Genomic DNA, 19,227 nt, shown 5'->3' on the forward strand with positions numbered 1-19,227 from the left:
TGGTTGCAAAGTCCATGGAGCTGGCTGCAAATCTCTCGGGGCCCATCCGCCTCATGGTAGCGGAACTGCCGGAAACATTGGCAACATACTTCTGAGGTCAGGGTGTTCTTAGCCAGGACCTCTGGCACAGCCCTTTCCCAGAATTCAACACCACTCCCAGCTGGGGTGGGATGTAGACTTTTGCTTGCTGTCTTCCCAGTTCCAGGTCCTTCTGAGTCCTGCTCTTCCATCTCCTTCCCCTTCTCTTGAGCCACCTCTATCTTTAAGAAGTTGTCTTTATTCTGAAGTTTCTCCTTGGGGGGGGGGCAGAGAGAGACAAACAGGAGTGTGTGAGAAGGAAGATACGTATATACACTCACAAACATGCAGACACATACATGCACCTATAAATACAACCTCCACTCCAAAAAAGAAGCAGGGACTGTACCACAAGTCCTTCATCCTTGAGAAGTGTCACAGTTTTCTCCCTGCCCCGTATTCCTGCTCACCCTGAAAGGACCATTTTTCAGAGTCCAGACGATTTGGAATGAAGCGTATGCCAAGATCTTGGACACCTTTGCATGGCTACTAATTATCTCAGTGGTGCCCTGCTGGAGATGGAAGTTGGGGGGGGTGGGGGAGAGTCAGCCAAAACACCTGTCATTGCAACAAGCCAATCAGCATGAATGATTTAATACATTGGATCGCGTCTGGGATTCCTTTCTGTGCCTCCTGACTCCCTCCAAAAGAAGGCTTCTTATTCTTGTTGGCATCTCCCTTAACAAGATCTGAACCCTCCCCTCCTGGGACTGGGCCCTGGTGCTTCTCCCTGTTGTGCTGCATGCGGGTTTGTACCTCTCTCACCTGGAAAAAGATGCCCTCCTGCCCACCCCAACCCCAGTGCAGGAGGGAGGATCTGGCATTGTGTTACGGCTGCCTCTGCCAAGTGAGCCCTGGAGGGATGGGCAGGAGTGATGCGTTTGGGGCAGGCGTGTTCTCTCGCTGTGTGCCCACTTTGGTGGGGACTCGAACCCGCATCTGTGGATCTCCTTGGCGTGTATTCATGACACGATCCTCACAGTGATGGAATTTTGTGCAACATTTGTTCCTCCTTGCCTTATACATATTGGGGGTGTGGCCACATCTGCATGCTCCACCCCTGTCTGCCTGTCAGGGGACCCATCTAATACTCTGATTGGTGGGCGTGGGTGGTGTCTCTATGAGCACCCATGGGGTTGCTAGGGTCTCTCCACCTTAGCAACAGAGGTATCTAAAATGTTCCTCTCCTCTGCTTGGCGGGCCTTGGACCCCTGCTGGCTGCCCGAGCCCCACAGTGGGCCCGTATCAGGGGCTTAGGATGGGACTGCAGGCAATTCCAGTGCAGGCTGGACTTCCCTTCCCTTCCCCAGCCCACACCCCTTCCTTAATTCACCCCACTCCCCAAAAGGCCTGCTTGGGTTGTTGGTTTGCAAAATGAAAAGGTCCAGCAAGAGAATGTCAGTTTCATGTACTGAACTTTCCTTACATTGAAAAACACTGATTATTGCTGCTCCCCAACAAACTCCGCTTACATAGCTGAACAAAACTGGTGCCTCTCAGTTACCAACCTCTAGGTGGCTGAAGCCAAAAAACAATCAACTACCCTGAAGAAATAACCAACAAATTTTACTACAATGCCAGAGAAATTCCTGAGAAATTGATCCCTGCCATCCTCACAAGGCTCCCCCTTTGCACTGAAATCGACATATGAAACTGAGCAGTCTGTTTGCAGGCTCTTTATTTTAGAAATGCAGGATCAGCCCAAGCACTTTCCCCCTGCTCTTGTGAGAGGCCAAGAAAACGCTTGCCCTTCAAGAGGCATTTAGGGCACTTCATATTGTGGACTGTGCAATGGATCTATGTATGAAAGAGAAGGGGGCTCATTTATTGATGACTGAACATAAGAAATAATATTTGGGTCTGTAGTAAAATGTGCTAGTTATGTATTCACAGTAATTGATTATGGGGGCTTTAGCTCTTTCCCTGAATCCCTTGGTTTGTAACGGCCAGGTGGGGCCTGAAGTTCTCCCAGAATTAGAACTCACCTCCAAGGGACAGAGATGAGTTCCGTGGAAGAAAATGGCTGCACGGGAAGGAGGTGGCCAACCTCAGAAAGCCATGGCTTGGCCTGATCCCCACCTGCCTCCCTAGCAGCTTATCCCTCCCCACCTCTCTGTGACTTACTTTTAAGTAAACCTGGGGGGGGGGGGATCTGGCTGCAAGTTTCCCCCTCCTGCTACTGCTGCTTCTCTGCACCCCTCCCCGCTCTCTTTCCCAGTTCAGAAGCAAACCCCTTCCTTCCCACATCCATGAGCTCAGGCAAAGAGGGAAAGAACCCCAATCTTTTCCACCACCACCCCCCCCCCCCCCCCCGGTTTGGCTTCTCTAGCAAATGGCTCTGTGGCATTAACCCTTTCGGTGCTGCAGAGGAGTGCAAAATGTGTCCTCCCTTCGTCTCCAGCAGAGGTCAGTCTCCATCTTCCATGCAGCTCAATGGGGCTTCTCGGGAGTGACTTTGCCCAGAGGATCCAGCGCCGTTCAGGCTTCTCAGGAAAAGGAGGCTGAAGCTGAATCCTCCCCACAGAAGAATTTGGTTGAGTGTCAGGGAGTGGGGGCGGGGGAGGAGGTGGCTTTATAGGCTCGCTTTTTAGCAGACGAGGAAGCCTTCTTTCTTTTTTCTGTCGCCCCCTGGACCTCGTGTGGCTAGAAAGCGCCCCTCTGGGAGTTTTGACAATATTTCTGGAGGGAAAGGGCACAGCCCGGCTCCAGCCCCCCACCCCCGCCCCCCTTCAAGGGCTTGCTGTATCCCCGGGGAGAAGCACTGGCTTTGCAGCCGCAGGGACAGAAGCAGAAAGAGGGGAACAGTCCCTGCCTCGGGCTGCACAGGAAGCTTCCCTCCCTGCCTCTGCACCATCCCTGGCCGAGCTGCATCATTACAGACCGTTGGTGGGCGAGGGAAGCCCGGCTGAAGGGCAGTCCGGAAGCCTCTGTCATGTCTCTGCAGCTCGGAAAGGACTAAAGCGGCAGAGCTGTTTGCAAAAGAAGCCGAGCAAGGAGTGGGAAGGAGAACTCAATGGTCTTCTTCCCCTCCCAGCCCCCCCCCCTCCAGAAACCCCCCACCAACTTAGCACAGCCCTGCCTTGGCATGCATGATCCCCGCCATGGCTTACTTTTAAGTAAACGCTTCCAGGCTCCAGCTGCGCTGCTGGTCTCTGCTTCAGCTTCTCTGCAGCCCTTCCTGTTCTCTGGCCCAAGTTCGGAAGCAAACTCCTTCCTCTGCGCATGCGTACACAGGCAAGGAAGGCAAGCAAGAGCCCCCCCCTCTTCTCCGCCCCCCCTTGCATTTCTTGCTGGGCCTCTCTAGCCAATGAGTTTCTGGCCTTAACCCTTTCGGTGCTGCAGAGGAGCGCCACCTGTGCCTTCCAGTCCTCTCCGGGAGGAGCCAGGCTGCCATCTGCAGCGCTGCTCCATGGGGCTGCTCGGGAGTAACTCCGCACGGGGCTGCATGCCCGGAGGATCCCGGGAAAGGAGGCTGGAGCAGAATCCCAGCAGCTCCTTAGAATAAGGACCGCAGAAGAATTGGGGTGGGGGAGAAGAGGCGCACCAGGCTTGCTTTTAAATGGACGAGGAAGCGTTTTTTCTTACGGCCTCCCCCCCGCGGGACCTCAGATGCGGCCGGAGATGGGGGGGGGGGGAGCGGGGAAGGCGGGGTTTGGGGACAGGATGGGCTCATTCAATAGAGCTCTGAAGCCACCACCGAGTCCCCCCCTCCGAAGCCGCCCTTTCCTTTCCTGCAGTCTGGAGATGCGCTCTTGTTAGGGCAGGTCTCCAGGCCCTCCCTGGAGGTTGGCAATCCATCATCATCAGTTTTATTTATATCCCATCCCAATCGAGGCAAAAGAAACCAGTGGTAGCCCCCCCCCCCCCCCCACTGCTCCCTGCCTTTCCCGGCCCCCCTCCCGGGTCTCCCGCCCGGCCCCTGCAAGAAGCACCACCCCCAGCAGGACCCACAAGCAGGCTGCAAGGAAGCGCCAGCAAAGGGGGGGAGGGGACTGCAACCCCCCCCCCCCACTAGACTGGGCTTTCCCTTTCCTCTCCCAGCAGAGGCGGAATCCCAGATCTCCCCCCTCCCTCCCCCCACGAGGAGACCTCCTTACTTGTAAAGACCCCTGGACGGGGGAGGGGGGGGCTATAGCAGCCTGCAGGGCCTAGAGGGGAAGGGAAGGGGGGATGCGTGGGAAGGATCCTGCAGCCTTTTGGTCCTTCAGCCTAAGGGGAAGCCTCGTTTTTCTCTCACACACTCACACTCACATACACAACCTTATCTTTTTTATTTTTTGCATTCTGATGTGCCTGTGTGTTGGTGTCCTTTGCAAGAGTTGTGCATTTACAGTTTCTCGGGCGGAAAAAGAATCTTCTTGTTGTCTCAGAGGCACAATTCAGTTTCTTAATGTGACTGCACTCTTAAGGAGCCCTTGCTGGGAACTAACTCCCCCCCCCCCCCCCGTCTTTTCTACTACCTGTAAAGCTTGAAGAAGTTGTTTCACTGAACTTGAAGAGGTTGTGCTGGATTAGACCCAGAATCAACTCTTGTTGCTCTCAGAGGGGCCACTGGACTCAGACTCTTCCCAAAATGTATTTTTGGCTGTATTTTTTGATCAGGGCTTTCAACAGTTGCAAGGAAAGGAGAGAAATACGAAGAGCACATGTGTTTCTGAAAGGGTTAACCCAGGGAGCATACAGGGGCACTACCATGAACATCATCCTCAGAGCTGCAGGGGGGGGGATGGGGGGGGCGTAGACCACAATTTCTTGGGAGGAGGTAAGGGGCTGAACCTGGTCTACGCCCACAGGGTTAGTAATTTGTATTTGTTTAAATTTGAAATTATTTATACTTCCAAAGGCTATCAACAATTTATCGGTTTAAAAATATATAATTGTATTTACTTGTTATAGTCTGACTCTCAAAGAAAGAGGACCTTCTGGAAAGAAAGATGCTGTGAACTGCCTCCCTGCGACAAGCTGTGGAAATCATGTATGAAAGGAAATACTCCCCACCCCCCCCTTTCCCTCCCACAACGTAGCCTGAGTGTGTGACTGGACCAAGGTCACCTAGCGTGCTTTGTGGCTAAGTGGAGATTGAAACTCTGACTGTTCGCTGGAAGGTCAGATGCTGAAGCTCAAAGACTTTGGCCACCCAATGAGAAGGGAGCCCTCACTGGAGAAGATACTGATGCTGGGAAAGACAGAAGGCAAAAGAAGACGGGGACGGCAAAAGAGGAGATGGCTGGACAGCGTTCCTGATGTAACCAACATGAATCTGAGCGGACTTTGGAGGATGGTGGAAGACAGGAGGGCCTGGCGTAACTTGGTACATGGGGTCGCAGAGTTGGTCTCGACTATGTGACTGAACAACACAACTCCCTAATCTTACACAAACCCTCTTAACAACCAATGCTTCCTCTCAGCTCAATTAGTGTCATCTCGTTCTAAGTTTTTTAGTCTCTGGCTCACACAGTTTTGTCTGAGTTCAGGAAAAATGGCCCCAGAGCAAACTAATCTTTGCAGTACCTCACAATTTAATGCCATTAGCGCACAAAGTAGAATTTTTGCACACAAGACTTCACGGCTTAGAGGGAGTATTGTTAATAACACCACTTACATACTGGATACACGCTAGGAAATCGTCAAAGGCCTCTCAGAATCCACAGTACACTCCAGCATCTCAGATACCCTGACCTGAAATTGTGGGAGCCTTTGTTTGATTGAAGTACAATCCAGGAGAGCGGAATCGCCTCTCTTGCCATATTTCATGAACCAGCTTTATCTACCTCTCCCCAGTCATACATCCACACAGAAACAATAGGTGAAAAGGCTATTCCCAGATATTCTTTTTTAAAGCTGACCTGTGGTGCAGAATGGTCAGCTGCGGTACTGCAGTCCAAGCTCTGCTCACGACCCGAGTTCAATCCCAGCGGAAGTGCGTTCAGGGAAATGACTCAAGCCTTCCATCCTTCTGAGGTGGGTCAAAATGAGTACTCAGCTTGCTGGGGATAAAGCGTAGATGACTGGGGAAGGCAAGAGCAAACCATCCTGTAAAATCTCTGCCAGGAAAACATCATGCTGTGACATCACCCCAGGGTCGGTAACAACTTGATGCTTGCACCTTTACTTTTAAAGCTGCAAGTCTCAAGATACCAAAATCACCTTAACTTTCAGCACTGGAGACACAGGCCTCTCTTCCACCCTATCCTGACACACACAGCTCAAGACAGCAATCTTCCTCCGCTCTCCATTTTTTGTTCTCTAAAGCTGCAACTCCCAGGGCACGAAAACAACTTCCAGTGTATTGTCTCTTCTGATAATCCACAATTTTTAAAGCAGGGTCTGTAGGCAGAACTTCTACAAATCCCAAAGGAAAACATAAGGTAGGACAGTGAAGGGGTGATCCTGTGTGACAAGCAAATGTCCCAAATTCAGAGCGGCAGGGCAGCTTCTTTAGGAGCAGAGAGAACGAGACCACAGTCTAAGCCTAACCAGCTTCAGGATGCTAACTGGCACCCAGAAGGAGGGGGTTATTGTTTCAACTGGGAAATTGCAGGCGGGGGGCTTGAGGCACTTAATGCACCCACACAGGGGATGTTCCGATTCCCTTCATTTTGACTTCCTCCATGAATCGGGCTGATGTCCTTATAAAGCCGCCTATGGCCAAACTTCCCATCACAGAACTCTGCAGCCTCTGGGCTCCTGAGTGAATTTAGAGAACAAAGAGTTGTTTTTGAGGGGTCTGAGGCTTCTACATCGACCTGTGGCAAACCAGAAATGTTCATTCACTGGGTGTTTAGCGGGTGGAAAAAGTTTCCTGTGAGGAAAGGTTGAAGGGTCTGGGACTACTCACAAACACAATTCACAGAATCTTCATTGACATAACAACGACAGTATCAAATCAAGGAAGCAGGGGGGGAAAGGAGGTTAATAAAACATTCTAAACAGACTTCTCCTCTATAAGCACAGTAAAAGAAGTTTACCCCGTGGCGCAGAGTGGTAAAACTGCAATACTGCTGTTGGAGCCCTCTACTTGCGACCGGAGTTTGATTCCAGCGGAAGCTGCTTCAGGTAGCCGGCTCGAGGTTGACTCAGCCTTCCATCCTTCCAAGGTCGGTAAAATGAGCACCCAGCTTGCTGGGGGGAAAGCGTAGATGACTGGGGAAGGCAATGGCAAACCACCCCGTAAAAAGTCTGCCGTGAAAACGTTGTGAAAGCAACGTCATCCCAGAGTCGGAAACGACTGGTGCTTGCACAGGGGACTACCTTTACCTTTATAGGAAGTTTGCTACCACTTCGATGGTTTCAGCCTTATTTGAGGCTAGTAAGCTTACTATCTTGCTTTCATCAGATTTACCCTCCGGGGCTTGCAATATAGGATCCAGATAAGATGCACGTAAATCACAGTAGAATCTACAGAATAAAAGTACATGGTCTGTTCCTTCAGTCCACAGGGACAGAGCCTATCAAGAATGGTATTTTTTTTAAACTTCCCATATAACACGGCAGAAGGAAGCACATTAAAATGGGCCAACATAAACGACCTTCAAATATGGGAGTCAATCAAAAAAGAAAAATACTCTGCAAGTAAACAACGAAAAGGAAACCCCCCAATTCATGAGAGAGCAATGCCCAGAAGAGAGCAATGCCCAGAAGCAAGACTTCTAAAGTCTTGAATCTCCATGTCAATCTCTGTTTAATCATGACAAAAACATGCTTCTCTGAAAAAAAAAAAAAAAGGTTCGGATCATCTCTGCTAAGCCCCATTGATGTGATTTTCTCTTCAGTGTAGGTCTGGGACTACTCAGTTTAGAAAACAGACAATTAAGGGCGGGCCAGATGGCGGTTTATAAAATTATGCAGGGAGTGAAGAGAGTTGACAGAAGGACATCCCCCCCCCCAAAAAAAAAACAAACAAAACCCTATTAGACCTTCTGGGAATCCAATGAACCTGACGGGCAGTAGACTGAGGCTGGGCAAAAGGAAATACTCCTTTAAACAACAAGTGATTAAAATGTGGAATCTGCTGCCAGAGGCTGTAGTGAGGGCCGCAGGCAGACACAGCTTTTAAAGAGGATTATGCTTCTCTCGTGCATGAGTTCTCTCATGATACTGAAGATGGCCTTTTCTAGTGAATCTCTTTCCACACTCTGAACATTCAAAAGGCTTCTCCCCTGTGTGGGTTCTCTGGTGCAGTTTAAGAGTGCTACTCCGACTGAATCTCTTTCCACACTCCGAGCATTTAAAAGGCTTCTCCCCTGTGTGGGTTCTCTGATGTGTTTGAAGATGATCACTCGTAATGAATCTCTTTCCACACACTGAGCATTCAAAAGGCTTCTCCCCTGTGTGGGTTCTCTGATGTGTTTGAAGACGATCACTCGTAATGAATCTCTTTCCACACACTGAGCATTCAAAAGGCTTCTCCCCTGTGTGGGTTCTCTGATGTGTTTGAAGACGATCACTCGTAATGAATCTCTTTCCACACACTGAGCATTCAAAAGGCTTCTCCCCTGTGTGGGTTCTCTGATGCTTTTGAAGACTGCCACTCTCAATGAATCTCTTTCCACACACTGAGCATTCAAAAGGCTTCTCCCCTGTGTGGGTTCTCTGATGCGTTTGAAGATGTCCACTCTGACTGAATCTCTTTCCACACACTGAGCATTCAAAAGGCTTCTCCCCTGTGTGCGTTCTCTGATGCGTTTGAAGATGTCCACTCCTACTGAATCTCTTTCCACACACTGAGCATTCAAAAGGCTTCTCCCCTGTGTGGGTTCTCTGATGCATTTGAAGATGGCCACTCTCACTGAATCTCTTTCCACGCACTGAGCATTCAAAAGGCTTCTCTCCTTTGTGGTTTCTCTGATGCTTTTGAAGACTGCCACTCTCACTGAATCTCTTTCCACACTCCGAGCATTCAAAAGGCTTCTCCCCTGTGTGCGTTCTCTGATGCCTTTGAAGACTGCCATTCTCACTGAATCTCTTTCCACACACTGAGCATTCAAAAGGCTTCTCCCCTGTGTGGGTTCTCTGATGCGTTTGAAGATATCCACTCATACTGAATCTCTTTCCACACACTAAGCATTCAAAAGGCTTCTCCCCTGTGTGGGTGCTCTGATGCGTTTGAAGGCTGCCATTGTGACTGAATCTGTTTCCACAAACTGAGCATTCAAAAGGCTTCTCCCCTGTGTGGGTTCTCTGATGCGTTTGAAGACTGCCATTGTAACTGAATCTCTTTCCACACACTGAGCATTCAAAAGGCTTCTCCCCTGTGTGGGTTCTCTGATGCCTTTGAAGACTGCCATTCTGACTGAATCTCTTTCCACACACTGAGCATTTAAAAGGCTTCTCCCCTGTGTGGCTTCTCTGATGTGTTTGAAGACGATCACTCGTAATGAATCTCTTTCCACACACTGAGCATTCAAAGGGCTTCTCTCCTGTGTGGGTTCTCTGATGCGTTTTAAGATGTCTACTCATACTGAATCTCTTTCCACACACTGAGCATTCAAAAGGCTTCTCCCCTGTGTGGGTTCTCTGATGCTCTTGAAGACTGTCACTCCGACTGAATCTCTTTCCACACACTGAGCATTCAAAAGGCTTCTCCCCTGTGTGGGTTCTCTGATGCTCTTGAAGATTGCCATTCTGACTGAATCTCTTTCCACACACTGAGCATTCAAAAGGCTTCTCCCCTGTGTGGGTTCTCTGATGCTTTTGAAGACTGCCACTCTCAATGAATCTCTTTCCACACACTGAGCATTCAAAAGGCTTCTCCCCTGTGTGGGTTCTCTGATGCGTTTGAAGATGTCCACTCTGACTGAATCTCTTTCCACACACTGAGCATTCAAAAGGCTTCTCCCCTGTGTGGGTTCTCTGGTGCTTTTGAAGATGTCCACTCTGACTGAATCTCTTTCCACACACTGAGCATTCAAAAGGCTTCTCCCCTGTGTGGGCTTTCTGATGCTGTTGAATATTACTACTGAGACTGAAGTTATGTCTGGTCTCTGAGTATTCAGCTTTCCCCTGTCTCTTTATTCTTTGATGCACAAGAAGCTGTGATCTATTTCTGAGATACTTTCTGCACTGAATGGATTTGCTTGCTTTTATTTTCCTGTGCTTTGGAAAATGTATATTCCACTGTCTTCCGTCACACTTCTCAGCCATAAAGCCACCTTTCTTTCTCTTCACTCTTATTTGATTCCTGATATTTTCATTCAAGTCTTCATTTTTATCTTTATCCGGCATTTCCTGATGAAGTTTCTCACCCTCCTCATTCCTCTGATCATCCTCTGCTGGAATAAAGAGAGAGAAACTGTTAGCACTTGGGAAGGCTGATAAGATCCAAAGGCATCTGTGGGACTGCATAACCCCTCCACCTTCCCCCAAGAATATCTAGTATTTAAGGATACCTCCCCCACCCATGAAGACCTTCAGCTGAACTCTTGCTCAGAAGGAGCATCTGAGCCTTCAGTTTATGGCCTCCCTCCCTCCTTAACCACAGGCCTCTATGATTGTACCAGACCAAATGTGGCTCAGGAGGGAATCAGGAATCTCATATGGTTACTTCTGGGCTGTTCTTCTGACATAAGAGTGAAGGTCACTCACTCTGAACCAACTCATTTGGGAAGGAGACATGCTCTTGGGAGCCTCTAGAACAGCATTTCCCAAACCTTTTCCCGCTGTTGCCCAGTTATTGTTACACTTTTCCTTCGTGGCCCACTAAAATTTGGGGATGGAGACTTTGAGGGTGGAGGAGGGAGACAGGAAATGATGTACAAATAAGCCTAAAACTATTGCAATGTTCTGTTTAGGAAAAGTAGGAGAATAGTGGGATTTTGCAATGCGATTTTAAAAATAAAACATCAAGAAAAAGTACAAGGATCACAGAGCAGAAAACTAAAAAGATAAAATGCTCCAGCCTGGGAAAACATGAAATGGCGGGGGGGGGGGGGGGGAGAGAGGGAGAAGAGAGAGAGAAAGAGAGAAATAGAGAAAGAGAGAAAGAGAGAAAGAGAGAGAGAGAGAGAGAAAGAAAGAGAGAAAGAAAGAGAGAAAGAAAGAAAGAGAGAAAGAAAGAAAGAAAGAGAGAAAGAAAGAAAGAAAGAGAGAAAGAAAGAAAGAGAGAAAGAAAGAAAGAAAGAAAGAGAGAAAGAAAGAAAGAGAGAAAGAAAGAGAGAAAGAGAGAAAGAGAGAAAGAGAGAAAGAGAGAAAGAGAGAAAGAAAGAAAGAGAGAAAGAAAGAAAGAAAGAAAGAAAGAAAGAAAGAAAGAAAGAAAGAAAGAAAGAAAGAAAGAAAGAAAGAAAGAAAGAAAGAGAAAAAGAAAGGAAAACATGAAATGGCAGCCTGGGAAAACATGAAATGGCAGGGAATTTCAAGCTTCCTTCCCCTCCCCCCACCCCACCCCACCACTCAGATTAGCAATGGCAAGGAAGAGAGGGAAGGAGGGAAAGAGACAAAGTAAAAGATAACTGACAGAGAGAGAGGAAGGGAAGTGGGAAATAAGGCAAACAGAGAAAACAAAAGACTGACAGACAAACAGAAAGAAAAAGAAAGAACAAAAGGGAGGGAAGGGGGAGAGAGTTGGAAACAGAGAAAAAAAGAAAGAGAAAGGAAATAGGATGGAAGGAAGGAAAAGGGAGGGATGGAGTGAAAGAAAGGAGGGACAAAAGGAAGAAAAATAGAGAAAAAGAAAAATGGAAAGAAACGGGATGGGAGCAAATCACCTTTTAAACTGCTAGCTCCAGCAGCACAAGCAGGCCTGGGTCCCCTGACCTCAGCTGGCAAGGGAAGTCAGGCCAAGTCCCCCCCCCCCTCCTCCTTCCCTCCCTCCCCCCCCAGGTCAGTTTCAGGCTGGTTAATGTGCCCCTCCTTTCTGGTCGGTGGGAAAAGTGACACTGAGCTCTCACTCAGCGCAGCGACAGACCGGCAGCAGGTTGAACGTACGTCCGAAAAGGCCACCACTGCTGCTCCCTCCCCGCACTTCCTGAATGGGAAGGAAGCGTAGGGGAGGGAGCAGCGGCGGCCTTTTTTGGATGTTTGTTCGACCTGTTCCCGCGCTGAGTGAGAGTTCAGCTCCGTTTTCCATGCAGGGGAGGAAGGTACGCGTTAACCAGCCTGAAATTGACCTGAGGGGGTAGAGAGGAGTCAAGTTCCTCATCAAAAGCTCCTTAGAAAGCTTGAGAGTCATGGAGTAAAAGGACAGGTCCTCTTGTGGATCAAAAACTGGCTGAGTAATAGGAAGCAGAGAGTGAGTATAAATGGGCAGTCTTCGCAGTGGAGGACGGTAAGCAGTGGGGTGCCACAGGGCTCGGTACTGGGTCCCATGCTCTTTAACTTGTTCATAAATTATTTAGAGTTGGGAGTGAGCAGTGAAGTGGCCAAGTTTGCGGATGACACTAAATTGTTCAGGGTGGTGAGAACCAGAGAGGATTGTGAGGAACTCCAAAGGGATCTGTTGAGGCTGGGTGAGTGGGCGTCAACATGGCAGATGCGGTTCAATGTGGCCAAGCGCAAAGTAATGCACATTGGGGCCAAGAATCCCAACTACCAATACAAGTTGATGGGGTGTGAACTGGCAGAGACGGACCAAGAGAGAGATCTTGGGGTCGTGGTAGATAACTCACTGAAAATGTCAAGACAGTGTGCGTTTGCAATAAAAAAGGCCAACGCCATGCTGGGAATTATTAGGAAGGGAATTGAAAACAAATCAGCCAGTATCATAATGCCCCTGTATAAATCGATGGTGCGGTCTCATTTGGAGTACTGTGTGCAGTTCTGGTCGCCGCACCTCAAAAAGGATATTATAGCATTGGAGAAAGTCCAGAGAAGGGCAACTAAAATGATTAAAGGGCTGGAGCACTTTCCCTATGAAGAAAGGTTGAAACGCTTGGGACTCTTTAGCTTGGAGAAACGTCGACTGCGGGGGTGACATGATAGAGGTTTACAAGATAATGCATGGGATGGAGAAAGTAGAGAAAGAAGTACTTTTCTCCCTTTCTCACAATACAAGAACTCGTGGGCATTCGATGAAATTGCTGAGCAGACAGGTTAAAACGGATAAAAGGAAGTACTTCTTCACCCAAAGGGTGATTAACATGTGGAATTCACTGCCACAGGAGGTGGTGGCGGCCACAAGCATAGCCACCTTCAAGAGGGGTTTAGATAAAAATATGGAGCAGAGGTCCATCAGTGGCTATTAGCCACAGTGTGTGTGTACATATAAAATTTTTTGCCACTGTGTGACACAGAGTGTTGGACTGGATGGGCCATTGGCCTGATCCAACATGGCTTTTCTTATGTTCTTATGAGGGGGCGTAATGCTTTGGGGAGGAGGCGCAGAGAGGGGATGGCAGACCACCGGTTGACCTGCGACCTGGCACTGAGGCCGGCGTGGCCGAGTGCGGGGTCCAGACCCTGCTGTTGGGAAACGCTGCTGTAGAAGAACCCTGAAATAGGTCTTCGAATGCAAGGCCGTTCTTTCTCCGCCAGTTTCTCTTATACTTTTGGCTTCATTTGCAGAGAGAGAGGGAGACAGAGAGAGAAAGCCATCAGTCTTACATGGGGAAGGAAAGAAATTAAAGACTAAAGATTCTTCTGGAAGGTCAGCACCACAGTCCAGATCAAAGCCCGGAATCTGAACCAGTATAAGCAGTATGCCATAGAATCCTAGTTCCCCCAAGGGTCGCAGGTATTGTGATGTGGTCTGGTATGATTTGTGGGTGTTCATAATTTGAGCCTCTCTGCAGTTAACACCATCATTTCTTTCAAGGCCAGATCCCAGAATGTGGTCATTGGTTAATCGTGAGAACCTTTATCCTGTTCTGCAAACAGGACACTGAGGGTATGAGGATGCTCAGGGGTGGCCCGATGCCCCATGGCTCCCTAGGCAGATTCGCTGCCTGGCGCCCTCCCCCACAGCGGATATACTACCCAGAACCTATGCAGACCATAATGCAATTCAGATAAATTTGTTAAAAATACAGAAAAATCCTCGCTGGACTCTTAATTTACAAATTTTGAAAGAATCAAAGTTTATAGAAACAGCAAAGAAAGAAATAAAAGAATTTTTTATCATAACCTCAACAAAGGTACCAAGAGGCATTTAATCTGGGATGCGTTTAAAGCATTCTTTAGGGGAATTGCAATACAGTATTCGGCCAGGAGGAAGAGAGAACGTATGAAATCTTATAGGGAACTAGTAGTTAGATTGAAGGAGCAAGAGAAACAACAAAAAAAGAAAAATATGAAAGAGATAAGACTTAAGATCCTAGCCATCCAACATCAATTGAACATATTATTTACAGAAGAGGTGGAGAAGAACTTGAAATGGGCAAAACAAAGCTACTTTGAAAATGCAAATAAAATTAGCAGATGGCTAGCCTACAAACTGAAGAAAGAGAGAGAAAAAAAGATCATAAGGTCCTTGAAAAATGGAAAGAAAGAAGAAGTAACACAAAATAGTCAATTGAAAACAATTATTCAAGATTTCTACCAAAGACTATATAAAAGACAGGAAATCCCAGATCAAAGGCAAGTAGATTATATTGAAAGTGTTAAGATCAATCGGATATTTAAAGAACAACGAGAGAATCTGGAAAAACCGATTACGTTATATGAAATTGTTGAAGCAATAAAATACCAAAAACACAATAAAGCACCGGGCCCAGATGGGCTTCCTATTGAATTTTTCAAAACCTTTGAAGAAATTTTGTTAATTCCATACAAGAATGTACTAGAGGAAATCCAAGAAATTAATGAGATCCCGGTTTCCTGGCAAGAAGCGCTTATTTCTCTAATTCATAAAGAAGGAACTGACCCTGCTGACATCAAAAATTATACACCTATCTCACTCTTAAATAGTGATTACAAAATCTTCGCGACAATCCTGGCAAACATACTCAAGAAGGTAATTACATCAGTGGTGCATGAAGATCAAACTGGAGAACTGTCTGTCTGTCAACAGCTACAAGAGCCCTATCTAGTCCTTATCAATTGTCTTCAGGCAGCAATCAGAAGACAGATTGATAATCCTGATGAAGCAGGAGAACTGATGATAAAATTGGCCAAGGAAAATGCTAATTTGGATTCAAAAAGAGCCCCGTGGTGCAGAGTGTTAAAGGTGCAGTGCTGCAGTCGTGAGCTCTGCTTACGGCCTGAGTTTGATCCTGGCGGAAGCTGGATTCAGGTAGCTGCCTCAGGGTTACTTAGCCTTCCACTCTTCTGAGATTGGTCAAATGAGTACTCAATTTGCTGCGGGGAAATTGTAAAAAGACACACTTTACTTTGCAACAGTGCTCAGTGCAGCAGGCTGAGATTGCTGCTAGAGCAATGGCTTTTGCCGTACTCCTGATGCATGTATCTCTCCAAATTGACCTTAATTAGATTGGCTATATTTTTAATCTTGCGGTTTTTAATTTTTTGTTGTGAGTTACCTATTTTCTGTTACTCATAGTGAAAAGCAATTTTAATTTTAATCTTCCTGGTGTGATTGCTCGGGCAATGCATTTGCTGCTAAGATTTTAAAAGATGTTATTTCTCTATTTATGCTGTTAACCTGTGTAGTTTGCAAACTAACATAAGAACACAAGAGAAGCTGTGTTGGATTAGGCCATCAGTCCATCCAATCCAGCGCTCTGTGTCATCCAGTGACCAATATGTGTGTCACTTTGGTGTAGTGATTAAGTGTGCAGACTCTTATCTGGGAGAGCCAGGTTTGATTCCCCACTCTTCCACTTACACCTGCTGGAGTGACCTTGGGCGGTCATAGCCCTCTCAGAGGTTGTTCTGCTTAAGAGCAGTTTCTGTCAGTGCTCTCTCAGCCCCACCCATCTCACAGTGTGTCTGTTGTGAGGGAGGGCAGAATATAGATCCAATGTCTTTTTCTATGCATACACATATGCACATGCACATGTATATCTATACTGTGGCTAATAGCAACTAATGGACCTCTGCTCTATATTTTTATCTAGCCCCCTCTTGGGACTGGCTATGCTTATAGCTGCCACCACCTCCTATAGCAGTGAATTCCATGTGTTTATCACCCTTTGGGTGAAGAAGTACTTCCTTTTATGTGTTTTAACCTGACTGCTCAGCAATCTCATTGAATGCTCACAAGTTTTTGTATTGTGAAAAAGTAAGAAAAGTACTTCTTTCTCTGCTTTCTCCATCCCATGCATAATCTTGTAAACCTTTATCATGCCACCCTGCAGTCAATGTTTCTCCAAGCCAAACAGCCTCAAGAGTTTTAACTTTTCCTCATAAGGGAAGTGCTCCCCAACAAACTTTGACAAATGGATATTAAACATATAGTTTCCCTGACACCCTGATACTGCCTCCATATTTGCATAGACATGTACTCTAAATATCTTTAGGCTACTGCTCACTATGGTGCAGCCACAAAACATGTCGTGGCTCACCTTATTTCTGCCTTTGTGGTAGTGGGCCACTCCTCAAAGAGGGGAGTCTGCTAATCATATCATTGCTCACTTAATTGCTTCCATCACTGTTCTGGGCAAACCTCAAAAATTCAGGACAGACAATGGCCCTGGTGACTGTTAAAAGTGCAGGGTCCTTTTACTTTTCCTGATCTGGGTGGCTTGGATTTCTTGGGGTTAGGGTGAAGGTTTTTGGGGGGGGAGGGGTTGGAAAAGTTCCTGTATTGTTAGAAGTAAAGTTTTTTTACTGTTTTAAAAGGATTCTGTGTTTGATTTGTTGCTGCTGTGTTGTGCTGCTGTTGTTCCTTTTCTCTTCTGGTTCTTGGGGGAGGGCTGTTTGGCCTAATTTTCATTGTTAAAAATGACATTTTAACAGTTGAGTCTGTTGGCCTTTTCTCAGTGATCTGTTTAGATCTATTCTCTGTTGTTGCTGGTTTTGCATCCTGTCCTGTTGTCCCTTTTCCTGGTTTAGGGTTTCTTTTTTTGGGGGGGGTGTTGTTGACTGATTTGGCATGAGGTTTTTTATTGTTGAAAAGGTCACTTTTTTAACAGTTGAGTTTCTTGGCCTTTTCTCAGTGATTTATTTGGATCTGTTGTTGTTGTTTGGATCTCTTGTTTTGAGAGTTGTGTTGTTTGGGGCACGGCTGGAGAGCTGGCATCTGTAGATTGTGTGTTCTGTGGCAGGGAAGCTGGCACCTGGGTGAGAGACCAGAACCAGCATGCTTGTTGTGCTTGGCCAGGTCTCCCCGTGTTGTTTGGGGCAGGGCTGGAGAGCTGGCATCTGGGTTTGCTGCAGCCAGGTCTGCCGAGCAGACCTTGAGCAGATTGTGTTTTGTGTGGCAGTGACGTCGGCAACTGGGTTTATATTGGTTCCAGGCCAGCAGGGTTCATAGAGTAGATAGATGGATGTAGTGCATTTGGGTCCTATAGAGATTCTCTGGTGTGAAGTTAGGTTGGGCTTTGGGTGCCCCAGGAATTGGACCCCCTGGCCCAATCCAATTGGGACTTGGGGCTTTTGTAGGGGAGAGTCCCCTGCGGATCCCCTGCAGTTTTGTGGACTCTCCCTCAAATCCCCTGCCCCCCAGTAGCCTCTAATTATGCCCTATGTTGCCATTGATTTCAAAGACCCATAGGGTATAATGGTGGGATAGGGGCACCTTCTTTGGGTGCCCCTGGAATGGGACCCCCCTGGCCCAATCTTTTTGGGACTTGGGGAGCTTGTAGGGGAGAGTTCCCTGCAGGTCCCATGCAAATTTGGGGGATCTCCCTCAAACCCCCTCCCCTCCAGACGGCTTCCAATATACCCTATTTTGCAATTGATTTCAATGGCCATTCGGATATAGCCGCACATCTACCATATATACGGTATTCAGAGTACCAGTATTCGGAAATATACGGTATTCCGAATGTTCTGGCCCCATATATTTCCGAATCAGTTTTTTTTTTTTTTACACACCCTTCGTCAGTATCATCCAGTCAGTCCAGCATTGGCTCTCCAGGGTCTCAGGCAGAGTCTTTCATTTCACCTCCTACCTGATCCTTTTCATTGGAGATGTTGGGGAGTGAACCTGGGAGCTTTTGCATGCAAAGGAGATGCTCTGCCAGGGAGCTACAGCGCCGCCCGAAGCGGTGGGAAAGGCATCAAAATGATGCATTGCTATTCAATATTAGGATTCATTCCTCATCACAACAGCAGGAAGCTGCACCTTTGGCACCTAGGAAAGATCCTTACCCAGAGAGGCCACGTTCCCATAGTTCTCCAGCATGACTTCCCTGTACAGAGCTCTTTGTCCCGGATTCAACAGGGCCCACTCTGCCTCCGTGAAAAAGACGGACACCTCCTCAAAGGAAAAGGGACCCTGGAAGAAAAAGAAGATTCCCTCCTCTTCAGAGATCTCACCCTGGAAGGGAGTCGTCTGGGAAGGTACAGCAAATAAGGCTTGGGATGGGTAAATGCAATAGCATTCAAAGGATCTCTCTCACGGACCCCTTGTAGAAACTGAAGGAGCAAAAGCTCCCCTGAGAAAGGAGGAGAGACCCAGGCTGTGCCCCCCCCTGCTCATCTCTCCTACCTGGATTGGAGGTGCAGCGACTGTTCCCACACCTTGGAAAAGACAACGGCTCAACAGCATCTCTTCACTGCCTGTTCCTGAGACAAAGGAAGCAGGGAGGGTGTTAGTTTGTTTGTTTCCTGGGTTCACAACACACTATTCTCAGGGTTGTGAAACCTTCTGCTATGTACACTCAACTCCTTTTTAAAATACTTTATACTACATTCTGAGAGAGGCAGAAGAGAAGCACCAGGGACCTCTGAGGAATTATAAATACTGCCAATGTATTTCAGACTTCCGTCAGAATTGTGTTTGCTCTACAAGGAGGGAAATGAGGAGTGGAAATGCAATAGCATGAGATAGCACCATCCTATTGGATCAGACATAACTAGAACAATTCTGGGGACTGGAGGGTCATAGGAATGAGCTTTCAGAGTGTCTCTGGAGTATGCTGAATTGGATATGTTTTATTTATTGTTCCTGTAACATTTTGATGTTGTAAGCCGCCCTGAGCCTGCCTTGTGGGATATGGCGGGGTATAAATCGCAAATTAAATTTAAATTAAATTAAACCAGGTTTTCAGCCTGACACAACCTCAACATGACATCACATCTGTCCCATGCCCCACCCCAAGACCCTCTCTAGTGCCTGCAAGTGCTGGGCCAGAGCCTGCCGTCCCTACTCCA

At 47.4% G+C, this 19,227-nt stretch overlaps 1 protein-coding gene across 1 annotated transcript; it reads right to left on the reverse strand.

Moving 5' to 3' along the window:
• Positions 1-8,130: 8,130 nt before the first annotated feature.
• LOC132571636 (zinc finger protein 658B-like) lies at positions 8,131-18,334 on the reverse strand (the record flags this gene model as incomplete). The annotated part of the gene is made up of 2 exons (XM_060238435.1): positions 8,131-9,981; positions 18,230-18,334. Coding segments are annotated over 2 exons (1,956 nt in total), but the record flags the coding sequence as incomplete, so codon positions are not given.
• Positions 18,335-19,227: the final 893 nt, after the last annotated feature.

The sequence above is a fragment of the Heteronotia binoei genome, chromosome 5, assembly GCF_032191835.1.
Source record: "Heteronotia binoei isolate CCM8104 ecotype False Entrance Well chromosome 5, APGP_CSIRO_Hbin_v1, whole genome shotgun sequence".
NCBI lineage: Eukaryota > Metazoa > Chordata > Lepidosauria > Squamata > Gekkonidae > Heteronotia > Heteronotia binoei.